This window comes from Sparus aurata, chromosome 4 (assembly GCF_900880675.1).
Source record: "Sparus aurata chromosome 4, fSpaAur1.1, whole genome shotgun sequence".
Classification (NCBI taxonomy): domain Eukaryota; kingdom Metazoa; phylum Chordata; class Actinopteri; order Spariformes; family Sparidae; genus Sparus; species Sparus aurata.
In genome coordinates, this window is record NC_044190.1 from 8,093,463 (window position 1) to 8,112,105 (window position 18,643).

The 18,643-nt window shown below is 43.4% G+C and overlaps 2 protein-coding genes across 2 annotated transcripts; one reads left to right on the plus strand and one right to left on the minus strand.

The window, feature by feature from the left end:
- Positions 1-1,663: 1,663 nt before the first annotated feature.
- Positions 1,664-9,333, minus strand: tmem208 (transmembrane protein 208). The gene is made up of 6 exons (XM_030413297.1): positions 9,114-9,333; positions 4,146-4,241; positions 3,885-3,944; positions 3,642-3,778; positions 2,463-2,547; positions 1,664-2,361 (listed from the first exon to the last, which is right to left on the minus strand). Exons 1-6 carry the CDS (start codon positions 9,117-9,119, stop codon positions 2,224-2,226), a joined length of 522 nt encoding a protein of 173 aa, XP_030269157.1. The 5' UTR covers positions 9,120-9,333; the 3' UTR covers positions 1,664-2,223.
- Positions 9,334-9,926: 593 nt separating this feature from the next.
- On the plus strand, positions 9,927-17,624 carry slc39a1 (solute carrier family 39 member 1). The gene is made up of 4 exons (XM_030415576.1): positions 9,927-10,224; positions 11,495-11,625; positions 12,346-12,654; positions 14,979-17,624. Exons 1-4 carry the CDS (start codon positions 10,110-10,112, stop codon positions 15,330-15,332), a joined length of 909 nt encoding a protein of 302 aa, XP_030271436.1. The 5' UTR covers positions 9,927-10,109; the 3' UTR covers positions 15,333-17,624.
- The last annotated feature ends 1,019 nt before the right edge of the window (positions 17,625-18,643 follow it).

The following is an 18,643-nucleotide window of genomic DNA, read 5'->3' on the forward strand; positions in this document are numbered from 1 at the left end:
GAGGGGGTGGGGTAACGTGCAAGCGAGTGTCCCCAGCGCTAAATTACACTGCAGCATGGTCCCTCTCAAAGCCCACATCTGGGATTGGCCTTGACAACTGGATGCCGTGCTGCTCTAATTTTGGTTACTTTGTTTATAACCCTATAATAGAGACAGTACAGGACCACAGGGCTGGAATGAAGGAGGGCAAAGTAAAAGCAGTCATTTTGTAGAAGCTTGTGGGGATAAAGACATTTGAGGAAAAGTAAAAAGACTCGTTGGAATTCCTGAGTGTATTAGATTAACAAAAACTTTGTAGCTTCCGCGCTGGTTTGTTTCTTTTTAACAGGATTCACACCATCGCAGAGATTCTCCTTCAAACCAGAAGCCTGCAGGTCGGAGCTTGTTGAGTTGGGTAAGCATGAATGTAATAATAATGAGAAATCTGTAATTACATTGGGAGCAGATCTGGGCTTAGTCAGCCCACTCACTCTCTTTGGAGTCTGAGCATGAACATAATCACTGAATACACTTTGTCAACACAGGATAGACAGAATAAAGTCACTTAAAAGACTTGAAAATAAACAACATTCCCCCCCCCCCAGGACAAGGCTCAACTCACCGGATGGAAACACAAATGTTGAATGTAGCTGCGGTCGACGTTTCTTCAGTATCTCAGGATTAAACTGTCATCTAAACGTTGATTTGTCAAATCTGATATTAAAGATCTAATCCCAAATATGTGAGCCGATTTGGGAGCCATTGAGGAAGGACAGGTGATGATGTGTGGAGCTCTGCAGCCTGAACCTTAATGCGACGTCCATCTTAGTTAACTTGTCCACATCTCATATTTACTGAACAACCTGTTTGCCTTCTCAAACCTGGAACTGCCGAGGAGGCTGCGCAGTGCTTACATCTCCAGGACTCACTGAAACTCATTTAGATTCAAATATTGGACAGAAAATGAAATTAAGTTACTTTTTAGGTGTTGTTTCTGTGGTCTCACAGTATCGTACAGCTGATCAAAGCACGTCGCTGTCCAGTTATAACCACAAATATCCAGATGTGGTGACTTTTTGTTCTCAGGTAAATTGAAGGACTACATGACTGGATCAATAGCACCCTCCCAACACACCGTATCAACAGAAAATTGTCTTAATGATCAAATAGTTGAGTCATTTTTCAAGCAAAATAATTTGATTTGGGGGAATTTTATTAGTCAGATAACAAGCAATCTGAATCAGTGCCGATTGCCACAAAACAAAACTGACAATTGGTGCCTCAGTATTCTCAATAAGATGTTCATGCTGTGATACAAATGTCAGGAACTTTATTTTATTACCTCCAATGAAAGAAGTTATTTTTATGAATGAGTGGACTGTTAAGAGTATTGCCCAACCAAAATGATGATTGAAAGGCATAATGAGTTGCACATGAATGTGGAGGAAAAGTAAAAATGATTGAAAAAGTTTTAGAAAACAAAATATAATTAAGATACTGAGAAACAGAAATGAACTCAGTCAGAGAAGTTTTCAGGTGGACTCAGCCATTTGAATCCATTCAGCCTCCTTGGATAATGCAAAATAGACACTTAAGGTACTTTAAGTCATGACTGAGGGCCTAATGAAACAGGCACACTGAAGATTTTTCACAACAAAATAAATAAAACTTCTTGAGGAACATATAATGATCAAACTTTTATTGCAAAACTTGATTTACATCCAGTTGAGATAAGACTGAACAGCTTACAAACAAAATATCTCGGCTCTGTAATGAAGGCTCGCCGATGAATTCTGTTACATTTTTGAACAATAAAATTAAATAAAAGGAAAAGATGTGGCCGGACAGAGAGCGCCTCTGACAGAGTGTATTCAGTCGGCTGGGATTTTGGCTCACTTTGTCGTCGTTGTATCGGAGGGTCGTTCCCACGAGAACATCTGATGGAAGTCTGCACTGTGATGGGACTGTGCAACAGTAAAACTCTCAAATCTCTGCATGAGGACAAATGATATCTGGACTGTGACTTATCTAAATAGGGATGATTTCATTTCATAATTTAGGGCGAAATTTGATTACAGGAGAAAGCAGAAAGAAAACAAACATGGAAAACAAGATCCCACAGTATCAGATTCAGATCGACTTTAACTCAATAACAACATTTCTTCCTAAATAACTTATGAGTCCCTCACTATCTGTATATTAGATTCTGTGTATAAAAAATACTGCTCCGTCTGCTCCGCAGCATCAGAATCTCTTCATCTGTCTGCGTTCTTGTCTTCTCTGCTTCTTCTCATTCACTTCCTCTGGTGCTGACGGACTTTCTGCCATAAACCAGGGGCCCAGGAAGTTCACCCACAGCAGGTGCAGTGCTCTGGCCGGGGCCTGACACACACACACAGAGGACGAGATCAAATTATGAGACATGAATCACAGAAATATAACAGCAAACTAAAAAGGAGAACATGTTCTGCACAAGCTCTTACCAGCAGCCAAAGATACCAGAAATAAGAGGAGATGGTGCTGAGGACTTGTACTATGGCTGTGAGCAGGATGACGTCCTTCAGGTGCCTAAAGTCACAACAAACACACAATAAATGTGTCAACGGCAATTCAAAATGATTTACATGGGCATAGAAATCCACTGAGATAAGACTTTAAATGTTTTGTTAAATGGCATTAAAACAAACCAGAAACAAGCCAAATCAATATTTTCCGATTAAAATAAATGGCATTTAGAAGACAATACAAACAAAAGCAAGCAAATACATAATTAGGATTTAAAAAAGGTCACAGTAAACAGTAATATTTTAAGCCCTTATCTAAATGAGACTGTTTAAGCAAACTTCAGGTAGTCATGCAGCTTGTTCCACAGGTGGGGAGCATGAAAACTAAAAGCACCACCTTCCCGTGAGCACCAACTGAGATTTCATCATTTATTTCTAGTTAAACTGGGTGATATTCAGTCTGAAGGTCTAAGGCGTCTTTTCACCCTCCACAGAACCAGCTGAAATTCAGTCACATCGTGTCGAAATCACACATTTCTGTCATCATTTTTAGAATGTGGTCATTTGTAGATTTAAAACGAGAAGATATTGATTAGTGCTTATGTGTTTTCCATGTATTTGTTTCTCATATTTCACAGGTAGGCGAAATGTGGTCTTCATGAAGATGTAATGAGTTACTGTTTCAATAAAATCTCCTGAACATGGAGCTACAGAGGCTGTGAGCTGTCAGCAAGATGCTTCCAGGACATTGTAAATAAGAGGAGCAGTTTTATAGTAAAATAAGAGATTGTGCCAACTGCTTTAAAGTTCATGCACGAGTACTCAAGCGTTGCAGCTCAGACAACTTCGAACCGAGACGTGTGGAGTGAGAAGTACATGGGATGGCAGAGCAGCTGTTCACTAATCAGACTGGTGGTTAGATCCCTGACCCCTGCGGTGTAATGGCGTTCAAAAATAGTTTGTCGCAGGGTTTGTAACAGAGACGTTTTTCCATCTTCTACAGTGTGCAAATAATAGTCCATTGTCATTCTGGTTCCATGTTTCTCAGCTGGAGCATCCAGCATCGTAAATCCCTGTGAAATATCCTCTGAATGTGAACGTTAAATCAAACACTTTAAATAATCTTTGAAAAAAACTTTTTTTGGGGGTGTGACTCACTCTGCCATTCCCTGCTCCATGTTTAAGTCGATTCCTCCATCCAGGAGACTTCCATCCTCAGCAAACACCGGCTTGGCCATAGCCGACATGGAGCGGTAGCTCCCGACATACACTGCTAGTGCAAACATGAGCAGCAGCTACAGGAAAGACACAAGGTTTAGATTAGGACCAGGAAGGGTTTGGTATCACCGGAAATTTGATTAGATATGTGTATATTAAATCATCTTGTAAAAATACACTCACCCATGTCCAAAATGTAGACGAACTGTAGAAAACCAAGAGATTAACAGCAGCATATATCGCCTGCAAAGGACAAGCAGGAACATTTAAGTTACTAAAAAATTGGTCCATCAACTGAAAACTAATTTGCAACTATTTTGATAATCTATCTACAAAAAGAAAACATGCCAAACGTTAACTGGTTCCAAAGACTGCAGCATCCTTCTTCTTGACATTGAAACATTTCTGTCCACTGACACACAAACGCAGCGTTGATGTTCTTACATTAGCTCCGAGGATGACTCTTGTGTAGAACTTCAGCGTTGCCTCGTTCTCCTCATAGATCTGCTTCTTTCCCTTTGTGCCAACTTTACCTTTGGGCTGTTGGGTGAAACACAGAGATCAGTTTTAGTGACATCAGGCTGGTTTTTAACCATACTAACCAATCAATGCATTTTGAGTGAGAGCAGGTGCAAACCGGTCTTTCAGACATGCCTCTCTGATGGCACTCTGACAGACCACCTGCTTTCTGAAGGCAGTAAATGGATCAGACACTATTTACACTCAATAACAATAACTGAGATCTCACTTAACTTCCCACACTGGAAAGTTTCGGTGTGATGTTCCTGACTGAATATTTGTGGTTCTCAGCCCACAATAGATGCTAATAACTTTTAGTGTGGATCCTGATTAAGGAACGGATCCAGGTATTTTTTTATTTTAAATTTCTGTCAAATTGCAAGGCGGAGATGTTTTTCCACATTGTTTGTGAAGTTCTCAAGGAATGATGCACAGATCTTGTTAAAAATGATATCAGGAGTATTTAAGTGGCTGGTATCTACGAGTGAGTACAATCTGATGCAGATCCTGGACCTGGTGTGCTTAAATTGTGGTTAAAGGAGCATTCTGTAGTTTGGGGAAGAAATTTCAATGAGAAGAGAAAGATCTTCACTGATGGATTTTTTTACCTACAGAAACTAAATACACAAACTTTCTTTGTTTTTTTTAAATGACTAAATAAACATAATCTCATACTACTGTTTATATGTGGCGGACCCTGCCACCTCTCTAGCTTCAAACTGGTTTCTGGGACATTATTTTCCTCTGACAACAGCTTGTTTATTTAGTCATGAAGAAAATGAACAAGTTTGTATTGTTACTTTATTTATATGTAAAATTCTTCTCCGAACTACTAAACTACTTAAGAAGACTCAGTACTGACTGCCATTCAAGTGAAACATTTGACCCAAGACTCCCTTTCTTGTGTGTTCAAATGAGTTGAATAGATTCAAACAAAACTTTGTACAGCAACATTACATTTAATAAAAAATATTATTGAGATTGCAATATAGCCACTTACAATGTCTGAACTGCAGGAGGCGGATGTGTCACATATGTACCTGACACAATATGTCTTAATAAATGAAGCACTGTGGCACTACAGAGATGCCACAGGCTTCAAATCATCATGTCCAGATGTGAGGGGACGTGCTTGTTTGGTATATCATCATTTTTATGTTTTTCAGTGAAGATGAAATACAGAAATGTCCATGCTTACTCAACCAATGTCGAACAAATAAGTAGATATAAATGGAAGTTGCTTATTTCTAATGGTAGGACCCTGTTACACGGTTGTATACAGTAAATACAACGTCCATCCATCCATCCATTTTCATCCGCTTATCCGGTGCCGGGTCGCGGGGGCAGCTGCCTGAGCAGGGACACCCAGACCTCCCTCTCCCCGGATACTGCCTCCAGCTCTTCCGGGAGGACCCCAAGGCGTTCCCAGGCCAGCTGGGCGACATAGTCACACCAGCGTGTCCTGGGTCTTCCTCGGGGTCTCCTCCCGGAGGGACATGCCAGGAACACCTCCCGAGGGAGGCGTCCCGGGGGCATCCGAAACAGATGCCCGAGCCACCTCAGCTGGCTCCTCTCGATGTGGAGGAGCAGCGGCTCTACTCTGAGCTCCTCCCGGGTGACAGAGCTCTTCACCCTATCTCTAAGGGAGCGCCCTGCCACCCTGCGGAGGAAACTCATTTCGGCCGCTTGTATCCGGGATCTTATTCTTTCGGTCATGACCCAAAGTTCATGGCCATAGGTGAGGGTCGGAACGTAGATTGACTGGTAAATCGAGAGCTTCGCCTTTCGGCTCAGCTCTCTCTTCACCACGACGGACCGATACAAAGACCGCATTACTGCGGCCGCTGCACCGATCCGTCTGTCAATCTCACGCTCCATCCTTCCCTCACTCGTGAACAAGACCCCAAGATACTTAAACTCCTCCACTTGAGGCAGGAACTCTCCTCCCACCTGGAGGGAGCAGGCCACCTTTTTCCGGTCGAGAACCATGGCCTCGGATTTGGAGGTGCTGATTCTCATCCCAGCCGCTTCGCACTCGGCTGCAAACCGCCCCAGGACATGCTGGAGGTCCCGGCTCGAAGGAGCCAACAAGACCACATCATCCGCGAAAAGCAGAGATGAGATCCATTGGCTCCCGAACCAGATCCCCTCCGGCCCGTGGCTGCGCCTAGAAATTCTGTCCATAAAAGTAATGAACAGAACCGGTGACAAAGGGCAGCCCTGCCGGAGTCCAACATGTACTGGGAACAGGTCTGACTTACTGCCGGCAATGCGAACCAAGCTCCTGCTCCGGCAGTACAGGGACCGTACGGCCCTTAAAAGAGGGCCCCCGACCCCGTACTCCCGGAGCACCCCCCACAGTATGCCACGAGGGACACGGTCGAATGCCTTCTCCAAGTCCACAAAACACATGTGGACTGGTTGGGCAAACTCCCATGAACCCTCGAGCACCCTGCGGAGGGTATAGAGCTGGTCCAGTGTTCCACGGCCAGGACGGAAACCGCATTGTTCCTCCTGGATCCGAGGTTCGACTATCGGCCGAATTCTCCTCTCCAGTACCCTGGAATAGACTTTCCCGGGGAGGCTGAGGAGTGTGATCCCCCGATAGTTGGAACACACCCTCCGGTCCCCCTTTTTAAATAGGGGGACCACCACCCCGGTCTGCCAGTCCAGAGGCACTGTCCCCGACTGCCACGCGATGCTGCAGAGACGTGTCAGCCAAGACAGCCCCACAACATCCAGAGACTTGAGGTACTCAGGGCGGATCTCATCCACCCCCGGTGCTTTGCCACTGAGGAGCTTACGGACTACCTCAGTGACTTCGGCTTGGGTGATGGATGGGTCAACCTCTGAGTCCCCAGCCTCTGCTTCCTCTATGGAAGGCGTGTCAGCGGGATTGAGGAGATCCTCGAAGTATTCCTTCCACCGCCCGACGATGTCCCCAGTCGAGGTCAACAGCTCCCCACCTCCACTGTAAACAGTGTTGGTGGAGGACTGCTTCCCCCTCCTGAGGCGCCGGATGGTTTGCCAGAATTTCTTCGAGGCCGACCGGTAGTCCTCCTCCATGGCCTCCCCGAACTCTTCCCAGACCCGAGTTTTTGCTTCCGAGACTGCCCGTGCTGCCGCACGCTTGGCCTGCCGGTACCCGTCAGCTGCCTCAGGAGTCCCCCGGGCCAGCCAGGCCCGGTAGGACTCCTTCTTCAGCTTGACAGCAACCCTTACTTCCGGGGTCCACCACCGGGTTCGGGGATTGCCGCCGCGACAGGCACCGGAGACCTTACGGCCACAGCTCCGGACAGCCGCGTCAACAATGGAGGTGGAGAACATGGTCCATTCGGACTCAATGTCCCCAGCCTCCCTCGGGATCTGGTCAAAGCTCTCCCGGAGGTGGGAGTTAAAGATCTCCCTGGCAGAGGGTTCTGCCAGACGTTCCCAGCAGACCCTCACGATACGTTTGGGTCTGCCAGGTCTGTCCAGCTTCCTCCCCCGCCAGCGGATCCAACTCACCACCAGGTGGTGATCAGTTGACAGCTCAGCCCCTCTCTTCACCCGAGTGTCCAAGACATACGGCCGGAGGTCAGATGACACGACCACAAAGTCGATCATTGATCTCCGGCCTAGGGTGTCCTGGTGCCACGTGCACATATGGACACCCTTATGCTTGAACATGGTGTTCGTTATGGACAAACTGTGACTAGCACAGAAGTCCAGTAACAAAGCACCACTCGGGTTCAGATCGGGGAGGCCGTTCCTCCCAATCACTCCCCTCCAGGTAACACTGTCATCGCCCACGTGGGCGTTGAAGTCCCCCAGGAGAACGACGGAGTCCCCGGTTGGAGCACTCTCCAGTACCCCTCCCAGGGACTCCAAGAAGGCCGGGTACTCTGCACCGCTGTTCGGCCCATAAGCCGAGACAACGGTGAGAGCCCTATCCCCGACCCGAAGGCGCAGGGAAACGACCCTCTCGTTCACCGGGGAGAACTCCAACACATGGCGGCTGAGCTGGGGGGCTATAAGCAAGCCCACACCAGCTCGCCGCCTCTCGCCGCGGGCAACTCCAGAGTAGAAGAGAGTCCAGCCTCTCTCAAGGAGTTGGGTTCCAGAGCCCAGGCTGTGCGTGGAGGTGAGCCCGACTATTTCTAGCCGGTACCGCTCAACCTCCCGCACCAGCTCAGGCTCTTTCCCCCCCAGTGAGGTGACATTCCATGTCCCCATGGCTAGAGTCACCATCCGGGGATTGGGCCGCCGGGGCCCCCGCCCACGACCGCCACCCATATCCCTCTGCACCGGCCCCGTCTGAACCCTCCCGCGAGTGGTGAGCCCACGGGAGGGCGGGCCCACGTTGCTCGTTCGGGCTGCGCCCGGCCGGGTCCCGTGGGCAGAGACCCGGCCACCAGGCGCTCGCCTGCGAGCCCCAACCCCAGGCCTGGCTCCAGGGTGGGGCCCCGGTGACGCCGATCCGGGCGACGTGCACGTCCTTGGTCTTGTTTTATTCATCAGGGGCGAGTGAACCGATCTTAGTCTGACCCGTCACCTAGGACCTGTTTGCCTTGGGAGACCCTACCAGGGGCATTAAGCCCCGGACAACATAGCTCCTAGGATCATTCGGGTGCTCAAACCCCTCCACCACGATAAGGTGCCGGTTCAAGGAGGAGTAAATAAATAAAAATAAATAAATACAACGTATCATGTTTAATTAAACTATTATAAAAATAAACCTAAAGTCTGGGTGTGACTGAACCTGCTCAGGTGATCTGTGTATTCCATTCTGACGTGTCGTAGCTGTGGTTCAGCTTTGTGAAACATTCAGTCTGTAGAAGAAGATACTGATTGCTGTAATGTAGAAGTGGCTGATGTGTCAGTGGTGCAGCTGCATGTGTGAGCTTCTCTCACCGCCATCGGCTCTCTGACCCGCTGCTGCTGATCTCTTCCTCGGCCTCTTCTTTGACATCGACCTGTGACCCGCCGCCGCTCCTCACCGTTTTTTGTATTACAGCATCAAAAATCAAACTCTAAAGTCTATCAGCGGTGGAATTGCTTGTAACACATCAGCATTTGGGACTTCTGGGGATCAACATATCCGGCGCATGAATATGTCGTCATCAACTTCGCGTCCTCGAGTGTTGCGACAGATGGTGAAGTTTGGTTCCAGGGCGCCATCTGCTGGTCATGTCTAAAACACCTCTACTAGGCAAAGTAATGCTATTTTTTTAATTTTGGTCTTTAATAAAATAGAAACAACAACTTTGCAAAGACAATGCACCTATACGATTTATATTATTCCGAATAAAAACTGTTTTCCCGCTTAGTTTCTACGTGAAGTAAAATGGCGCCTTTCTCGCTTCAAACAGTGTTCTGGGTACCTCATTTTCCTCTGAGAACAGCTTGTTCATTCAGTTATGGGAAACAGAAATATTTAGATTTTTTATTATTGCCTCATATGCTTTAGTTTGAATATCTTATCCTCAAAACTACATAGTGCTCCGTTGAGTATAGCAGACAGTCCCCTTAAATTGACGTTTTGACATTAGTCAGACCTGCGAGTATTGATAAAGGGTCTGATGTAATGAAAAGAAAGAAAATACTTTTATAAACAATCAGTACTAGTCGTTTATTACACTTAGAGCAGGGTGGTAAAGAGGTGGGGGCGCCATTTTTCATTTTTCCTCCTCCATACGGTTTTTGTCTCTCTCGGCCGCCGTAGCCAGAACAGCAACAGAGGCAGTTGGACCTTTCCCAAACATCAACACGGGAGGCTGCTCCTCTATGCTCCTCTGACCTATCTTCGAATCGGTCAGCAGGGTTTCCGCTTGCTTAACACTAGCTAATCAAATGATAGTGCAGTTAAAGAGTCAATCTCATTCTTAAACTGACAGCTTCAGGCACAACATGGACTATCTGCTGCAGGTGAAGATAGGCGCTCTGTTCGGGTTACTGTTTTTAACTTTGTTTTTCGGTTTCATCCCTGCTCGAGTCAAATGGTTCAGAGACACAAACGGGACAGGTAAGTTGACGTTGATAAAATTCAAGCAGCTGTTAGCGTTAGCACGGTGGTCAGTATGATAGTAGACTGAGGGGTTATAATATATCTAGTCCTTCAGTGAAGATGGGGCAGTAAAATTACCCTTAAATCTCAGTGAAGATGTGGTGTATGGCGAATGATTGACATGTTTCACTGTGATGTTGCTTTAGTCCGATGCCGAATTTCAAAGGGGACATTCGTTGATCGTTTGCACTTTTCGTTCTTTGTCTACGGTTTGTTAAGAGTTCGGAATGAACAAGCAATTCTTAAATCGCTAGAATTTGGAGTTAAGTTTGGCTTGAAGGTGCCGCCCCAGACTAGCGAAAGGAACACTGTCTGTAGATAGTGGTCTCACCTGCCCTCTGTCTCATTGAATCACATATTTACGTGTAGATAGTGTTGTAAAGGCAATTAACTGCTATTGATTTTATGAACTGTGACACAGAAACCATTGACAAAGAGTTAACAGAGTGGTAGTAGACTGGATGGGTTTCAGTCACTGATCACAAGTCAAACAAACAGCATTAAGAGCAAAAAATAACATTCCTGTAGGCTTTTCTTGTTTTAATGTTGTATTTACTCAGGACATTTCCATGTGGCTTATTTAATGACCTCACACTGTTAACTATTTCTTTCACCATTACATTGTTACTGTCAACCTTAATCTGTCATGTTTAAGTTCATTATTACAGTTAACAAACCCTCCTGACTCCCCCGGGCTTGAGTCACCTGACAGGGATCAACTCCTGAAGCCTAAAGCCTCCAAACACATGATCACATACATTTAATCTCATGTATGTAACAAGCAAGCGCTTTGTCTGTCGCTGATGAACTTTTGCCTTTTTAGCTGGAAGTGAAAGTATCATTTCTCTCCGTCACACCTCGTGGGTTTTAATGCTGTCCTGAGTCATTTGGCCTTCCCTGCTTTCAAAATCGTGAGGTGTCACATGATCTTCCAGCAGTTATTACAATTTTTGGAAGGAGTGGCAGTGATTTCATTTTGAGTGTCATGTCTGAGATGTACAATGATCCCTCCAGTTATAAACCAATTAAGTAATAAATCTGATGTTTTCGTGGCAATTTTAAAATGTGAAATGCTCCATTAGTTCACACAGAGAGTCATGACGGGTTCATTTTTTTTCTGTAGAAATGCAAAAATTCAGGGCAACACATAATTAAAGTTAGGAAAATGTGCTCTGCAGTTCATGGGATTTGTCTCTAGTAGGTTCATGTTTCATGTGTTCATTTGCAGAAACCCACCGCACAGTTCTGAGTCTCATCAGCTGTTTTGCTGGAGGTGTTTTCCTGGCGGCATGTTTGCTCGACATCATTCCAGATTATCTCTCTGACATCAAAGATGAGCTGGAGGCTCGGAAGCTGGAGGTACGTCCAGTGGTGGACTGATGACTGAACTGTTTTTGTTTTATTATTTTTATTGTAAATCAATCATGTGACATTTATTTTGATTAATCTATTGATCATTTAGTCTATAAAATGTGAAAAGTTGTGAAAAATTTGTATCTTAGAGCCCAAAGTTGACCTCTTTAGATCACGTGTTCAGTCTGATCAGCAGTCCAAAACACCCACAATTTCAATTCACAATTATATGAATCCCATTACTATATAAAACGAGGCTTATCGTTGTATTTGATGTTTTGTGTTTATTACTTGATAATTAACTTTAAAAAAAAAAGTTTTTGTGTAATTCTGCTGACAAACCAACCAACAAACGTACACAGGTTAAATCCTAACTTCCTTACAATCATATTTGTTTAATATCATATGTCATGAATGTCTATTTTCTGAGATGGTAATTGTACCATGAAACTGTCGCACTGTTCCAACCCTTACTGTATTTATTCTTTAAGAAATGAAAGCCAAAAAAAGAGTGAAGTAATAAGTGGTCCACAGTTACAACCAAAAGTACTGTTTGAAAATAAAACAGCTATTCCACTTACTTAGCATTTTTAGATATTCTCTCCTTGATCGCTGTGGGTCTTTACAGACATACTGTACTGTAATCTATTTCCAATCTCTGTTCTCTAGTTTGTTTCTTTATCATACTGCAAACTGGCTAATCTCTCCCCGTTGGTCTCAAAACAGACCAGTTTCCCCCTTCCAGAGTTCATCATGGCTGCTGGCTTCTTCACCGTCCTCATCCTGGAGAGGATTGTCCTGAACTGTCGAGAGATGGGAGGGTCTGTGGAGGAGAGAGCGCCCCTGATGTCAGACAACAGAAATGGGCACGGACACGGTCACGGAACAAGTCCTGATCTGGAGGGCAGCGGCCACCATGTCCATGTTGACTTTCAGGCTCACTCCTCCTTTCGTTCCTTCATGCTCTTCCTCTCCCTCTCGCTCCACTCGGTCTTTGAGGGTCTTGCAATCGGCCTGCAGAGCACTGACTCAAAGGTAAGGAGACAAAAAAGTACTTCACCTGATGTTAAAAGGGTCATGTGTGGACCTTTATTGTATAAGAAACAGGAAGCCGCTTCATCCTCCAAATCCCGCGGCCGATGGAAGTGCCGGTACAATATCAATCCAAAACTGAGCAACCTTCAATGCCCTGGTGTCAGACACCACAGATTCACTCAAGAAGTTCTGTTTCCATGCCACAACGGGTCAGAGCCAAGTCCAGTCTACAGTGGTGCCTCCATAGGTCGGACACGGATGCTCGATCATATAAATACTAAAAATGCACATCTAAAACTCTCCAGGGATCTTTTAAATCTGCTCAAAGTTCCACAGAATACAGAAGCGAGGGGCTCCTTAGAGTTTCAGGAGCTGCTCAGGGAATGTAAGTGACACAATATTACATTAGTGATCAAAAGTAGATCAGACAGCACAGCCTGAATGTATGTAATTTGGTTAAACAGATGAGAGGATTTTTTCCCAGAGTCAAAAACTAATAAATGCCTTTGGACAGAAATGTTTTATGCATTTGGTAAACATAATGTCAAACATATATAAGTGTCTATGGCAGAGATACTCAAGTTGTTTTCTCTGCGCAGGGACAACTTTTGAAAAATGACAGAGGTCAGGGGCTAGTTATCAAACAAACATAACGGAATTCTGCTATTAAACATTTATTAATTAGTATCAACAAACAAAAACATTCGCAGTGTGACCACTATGCACCCCTCAGTGGTCCATCAGTTAAGGATCACTGGTCTTTGGGTTTGAGGAACATAAGCATGACCCAATAGCTTTGTCTGAGGGGAGGTCCACAGTCTCAGAGTCTGAAAATTCCTTATATACAGGATTTAATATTTACTAAAAGTTATCTCTCTGGTTCTTCTCACTATCTTACATGTCAAGAGAAACATTTGTCTTGGAAAAGTGCTGCACAAATAAAGATGGAATCGTCTTCACGGAGCTCTCATGTTGCCAGGAGAAAGCAGGGTTTCAGTTTATAGCTTCGGGACGCTTTGACAGGAAGGAGTCTTGCTGTCATGGGAGTCTGATCTTCTGTCTTCTGGTCATAAGACTGCAAAAACAGTCAGCATACTTTCATGTGTGTACAACATACAACAGTGTGTCGTTTGTGTGTTACCAGCTGTAAATGTACCACTGTCTTTCGAAAAATACATATTAGATGGTTATTTAAATACATAAAACAAATATATATGTATATATATATATATATATATACACTTGATTTAATTGGATTCATGATTGCGATTGAGATAACATTTTGAAGGTGGACCACAGAAGGGTCATGGTGAAGTGAGACTCACAATTCAACAAGATGCTGAAGAATCGTAATGATCGAAGAAAGGAAACGCATTTCGAAATAGACATGAAATAATAAAACGCCCAAGTGTGCCATGCTGTGGATTAAACGCAGAGCACACTTCAGTTTAATGGACTGATTCTATTGTATACTGCAGTGATGTAGTATGGTTCCAGAGGATGTGGTCAGCACACACTCGCATCACTGTTGGATACGGTTACAGATGCAAACAAGCAACCAGCAGTCAGACGGATAACAACAAAAATGTTTGTATGTATTCACCTATACAAACGTTTTATATCACTTACATATATTAACAAACAAGTTACCCGCATTACCATCACTGGAAAAAGCAAGCTGACGTAGCTATGATGCTCGGAAGAGGCTGACTAGTTTTCTATCGGCCTGTTATTACAGAATTGGATTTTGAGACGGCACGACTGGAGGCCTGCACATATTATGCATGAAAACAGTTTAGGCCATATGCTGCGCTCATTAGGTCAATAACTGGACTTACTGACTGGAACACAGGAAACCTTCGTGACAACGTTCATGCTCCACCTCCAGGTCGAGCAGCGGCAGAGATCAGCTGCGCTCACATGTCACATTCATCATCTGAGCCTGCATCCACAGCGATTAGCTTGAAAGAGTTCATGTGAGATGCAGGATCCACACTTTGCTCTCCTGATCGCTAGTACTCTAGCTACTAATGTAAACGTCACAAAATGGTCTAATTATCGTACAGTGTGGCTCTTTTGCCATTATTGATCTTACATTGTGCATTGATTGCCCTATGTCTAAATTTTTTTTATGTTTTTATATAATTTTCTAGCAAATGAGATGAGAAACAATGGATAAAATAACCATTGAACTATGAAAAAATCAGGTCACTTCATTGATAAAGCAGATATACACGTGTGTTTTTTTGCAGACTGTTTCTCAATTGACCATTATGTAAAAGCTATTGAAGAAATAAAACCTAGACTTTCTTTGTTTTCTCCAGGTTTTAGAGATCTGCATCGCTATACTCGTCCACAAGAGCATCATAGTGTTCAGCCTGTCAGTGAAGCTGGTCCAGAGCGCAGTGCCTCCGTTGTGGGTGGCCGCTTACATCGGCGTGTTCGCATTGATGTCACCTATCGGCATCGCCATCGGCATCAGTGTGATGGAGGCTCAGCTAGAAGCTGGAGCGCTAATCCAGGCTGTCCTGGAGGGGCTCGCCGCTGGGACGTTTGTTTACATCACCTTTCTGGAGATCCTCCCACACGAGCTCAACTCACCTGGGAAGCAGCTTCTCAAGGTGCTCTTCATCCTGCTGGGCTTCAGCATCATGGCCTCTCTGACATTTCTGGGCTGAGAGCAAGCCATCGTTCAGTTGGCACATCTGTCAGGATGTGACCGGGATGCTTTGTGCCAACTACTGCAGCTCCCACGAGTTAGTGGGGGACTTTTGTACAGAAAGACAAACTGTCCTCATTAGAAAAGAAGAAGTAGGTTTACTGGCGCGACGTTACACCCAACTCTGGAGTGTTATCGTCAAAGGAAGTCTGACAACAGATCTGTATTTTATTGCTTTCATGGTACGTTTAAAACATTATGTGTATATAATTTCTTTTTTTAGAGGATTTTATTCAAAGAGGAAACACTTCCTGCAAACTTTTGCAGAACAACCGAGAGAATCACAGGGGAAAGAAGTGTGTTATCACTGAGTCTCTTCATTTATCACTTGTTTTTAAACCAGTTGTGGACTGCAAACAGTCTCTGACCTTTGACACTATTGAGGAAACTACTGGAAACAAAGGGCTGCGCTACACATGCATAATACCTTGTCATTAATTCAATCATGTCAGCACATCGTTACCTCCAGATCATTCATGTTTACATTTTATTTTCAATTAATTCAAACAGGGAGCTTCCATTTTCCAAAAAGCACTGTGTGTGCCTTCACTTTTGTTTTTTTAAATGTTGCTTCCACTGACACAGATGTAATTGCTAAACACTGGCATTTTAGTGCAATTCTTTTAGATGTAGTTTAGTTCAGCATCCGGCTGCCTTTCTTTCTCTGGAGAATCAATCAAAATGTCACATATTCACCCACTACACTAATGTGAATGTAAACTGACCTCCTCATGCCTTAAGAAGTTTTTATGCCAAAAAAAGAGACAATGATGACAAAATATGTGGGATTTGTTTTTATTCTGTTTGCACTTTTCTAATAAAGAAGCAGTGATTTTCTCCACTATTTTAAACAAGCTGATCACTGTTATTTACATCACGGTAAACTTTGTCCTGGTTTAGTCCGTTCTGTTTGCACACTGCTTCTTCCTGCTTCGTCCTGCTTCGTCCTGCTCCGTACTGCAAGTGTAGATAAAATGCTGCTTTATTAACACACCTCTCTATGTAGAGTGATTTAAGGTCTCTTATTTTATTGAAACTTTAAATATCAGCACAGAGAGAAGTGAGAGATACAATTCTGCAAACTGATACCTGTTAACAATGCTTAAAGCTCCGGTTTGTAAGATGGTAAAACTGACGCTTTGGGTTTCCCAACTCGTCAGATACCGACGCTTTCAGATGGTGGCCGACCTACAATCAAAAAGCGTCAGTATCTGACGAGTTGGGAAACCCAAAGCGTCAGTTTTACCATCTTACAAACAGGAGCTTTAAAGCAGCTTTCATTGATTAATCACTTAGTCTATAAAATGTATAAGAAATTCTGAAAAATGCTTTTCCCAGTTCCCCAGAGCCCAGAGTTACATTTTCAAATTGCTTCTTTTGTCCAACTGACAGTCCAAAACTCAAAGACTCTTCATTTACTGTCATAACTGAAAAGAAAAGCAGCAAATCCTCACATGTAAGATGCTGCAACCTGCGATAATTTGATATTTTTGCTTCAAAAATGTCTGAAACAATTAATTTATTGTAAACAATGTTTGTAACTAATTTTCTTTCTATCACCTAACCAATAAATCGATGCGGCTCTAATTTGCATCAAGAAATCAAACCAAGTAGGACACCACAGGAAGGTAATTCATTCTTTCTTAAACTGAAGCATGGGCCGATCCACACATGTAAAGTTGTTTTAACAAAGAATTAAAGAGAAAGCAAAAAACGGCACATTCAGTGAACGAAGTAAAAAGCTCCAGTAAATCTGTGCTTTCATTTATACACAACTCAACTAGCATGTGAAGTTTATGTGTGCAATAATAGTTATATGAACTGTCTGAGTAGTCACAATTCCTGTTTTAGTCCGTCATGTGACGATCACATTGTTTCCTCAACAGAACAAACAGGAAGCTGGAGGATGTGGGTTGGTAGTCAGCAAAAAAAAATTAAAAAATGTTGATGCCAAGTGAAATGTGGCATGCCTCATATTCTCTGCAGATGTGCACATTATTTCAGTTAAAAGTCATCTGACCACGACTGAAGAAAGTAACGGGACGACGCTGCAGTGTTGTTCATGTGCTTTCTGTCAGAACAGCATTGTAATGTGTAAAACGTTCTTTGTAAAGTGAAACAAAACATCAACTGTACCTCTGCATGTAGACCGACATGTATGTTTTTGTGCCTTATGATTCCTCGTCTCAGGAGAGACAGTGTCTGTTGTCTGTTGTGTAATCTTGATCAGAGTAAAGATTTTTAAAAGGAACTGTCTTCTTGTTTATTGCATGACAAGGCAGCAGACCCTGTAATCAATGTAATATTGGTTTGTAGAATAATTATGACAAATAAAAAACCTAATTTATACTTAATTTAGATGTACTCAAATGAACATACTTTCTATAACTGTAAAACATGTCAGTAAATACTGGGTAATGTAGTTATATGTACTTTTACTTCTACTTTTAAAATTACTTTGGTTTCACTTAGTAAACCACAATAGGGTCTCAAAAAAGCACAACTTCAGTTTAGAACACCTGAGATAAATAAATCATGATTACAAATACACTGCCCATACTTCATGTAAGTTTGTTATACTTCTTTGTCGTGCAGTGTATAATGATAGGAGATTAAATGTGGTGTTAGTTAGTAGAGACGCACCGATCAGGATTTTTGGGGCCGATCACCGATCACCGAAAGCAGTATCTGCCGATCCCGATATTGCCGATCACCGATCACAGCGTCAAATCCATAAATTCTTCTATATTATTGTCTTGTATAACTTTCATATATTTAATTAATGATTCTTCTTACACAACATTGACATTGTATTATTAAGTATAAAAATTAGGAGATGAGAAAGTATCATGAATTGACCACCGTTTTATTGCAGGCTGAGGCAATGTGCAATATTTCACACTCTAGAGACTCGCTTAGAGACAACTTGGACTCAGCTTACATAGAGTAACTGTAGCTTACTAGTGGGAATGCAGTCAGGGTCGGAATTTTGTCATTTTAGGGGCAAGTCCATTTGGCCTTCACTTTTTTTTTCAGGGGCACCAAGGCCACATGACAGGGCACAAAGGCCACTGAGTAAAATGTGTTGATTTACCTTTCAGACTGATACCATAACATCCTAATTTATAATAAGACATGGATTATGTATTAAAACATTTTTTAATACCAAAATCAAGTTAAAGTTACATTAGAAAGTAGTTTTTGTTAAGTAGGGTTAGGGTGAGGTGGGTTTTGTGACACCTCACTGAATATTAGTGTTATTGAATATTT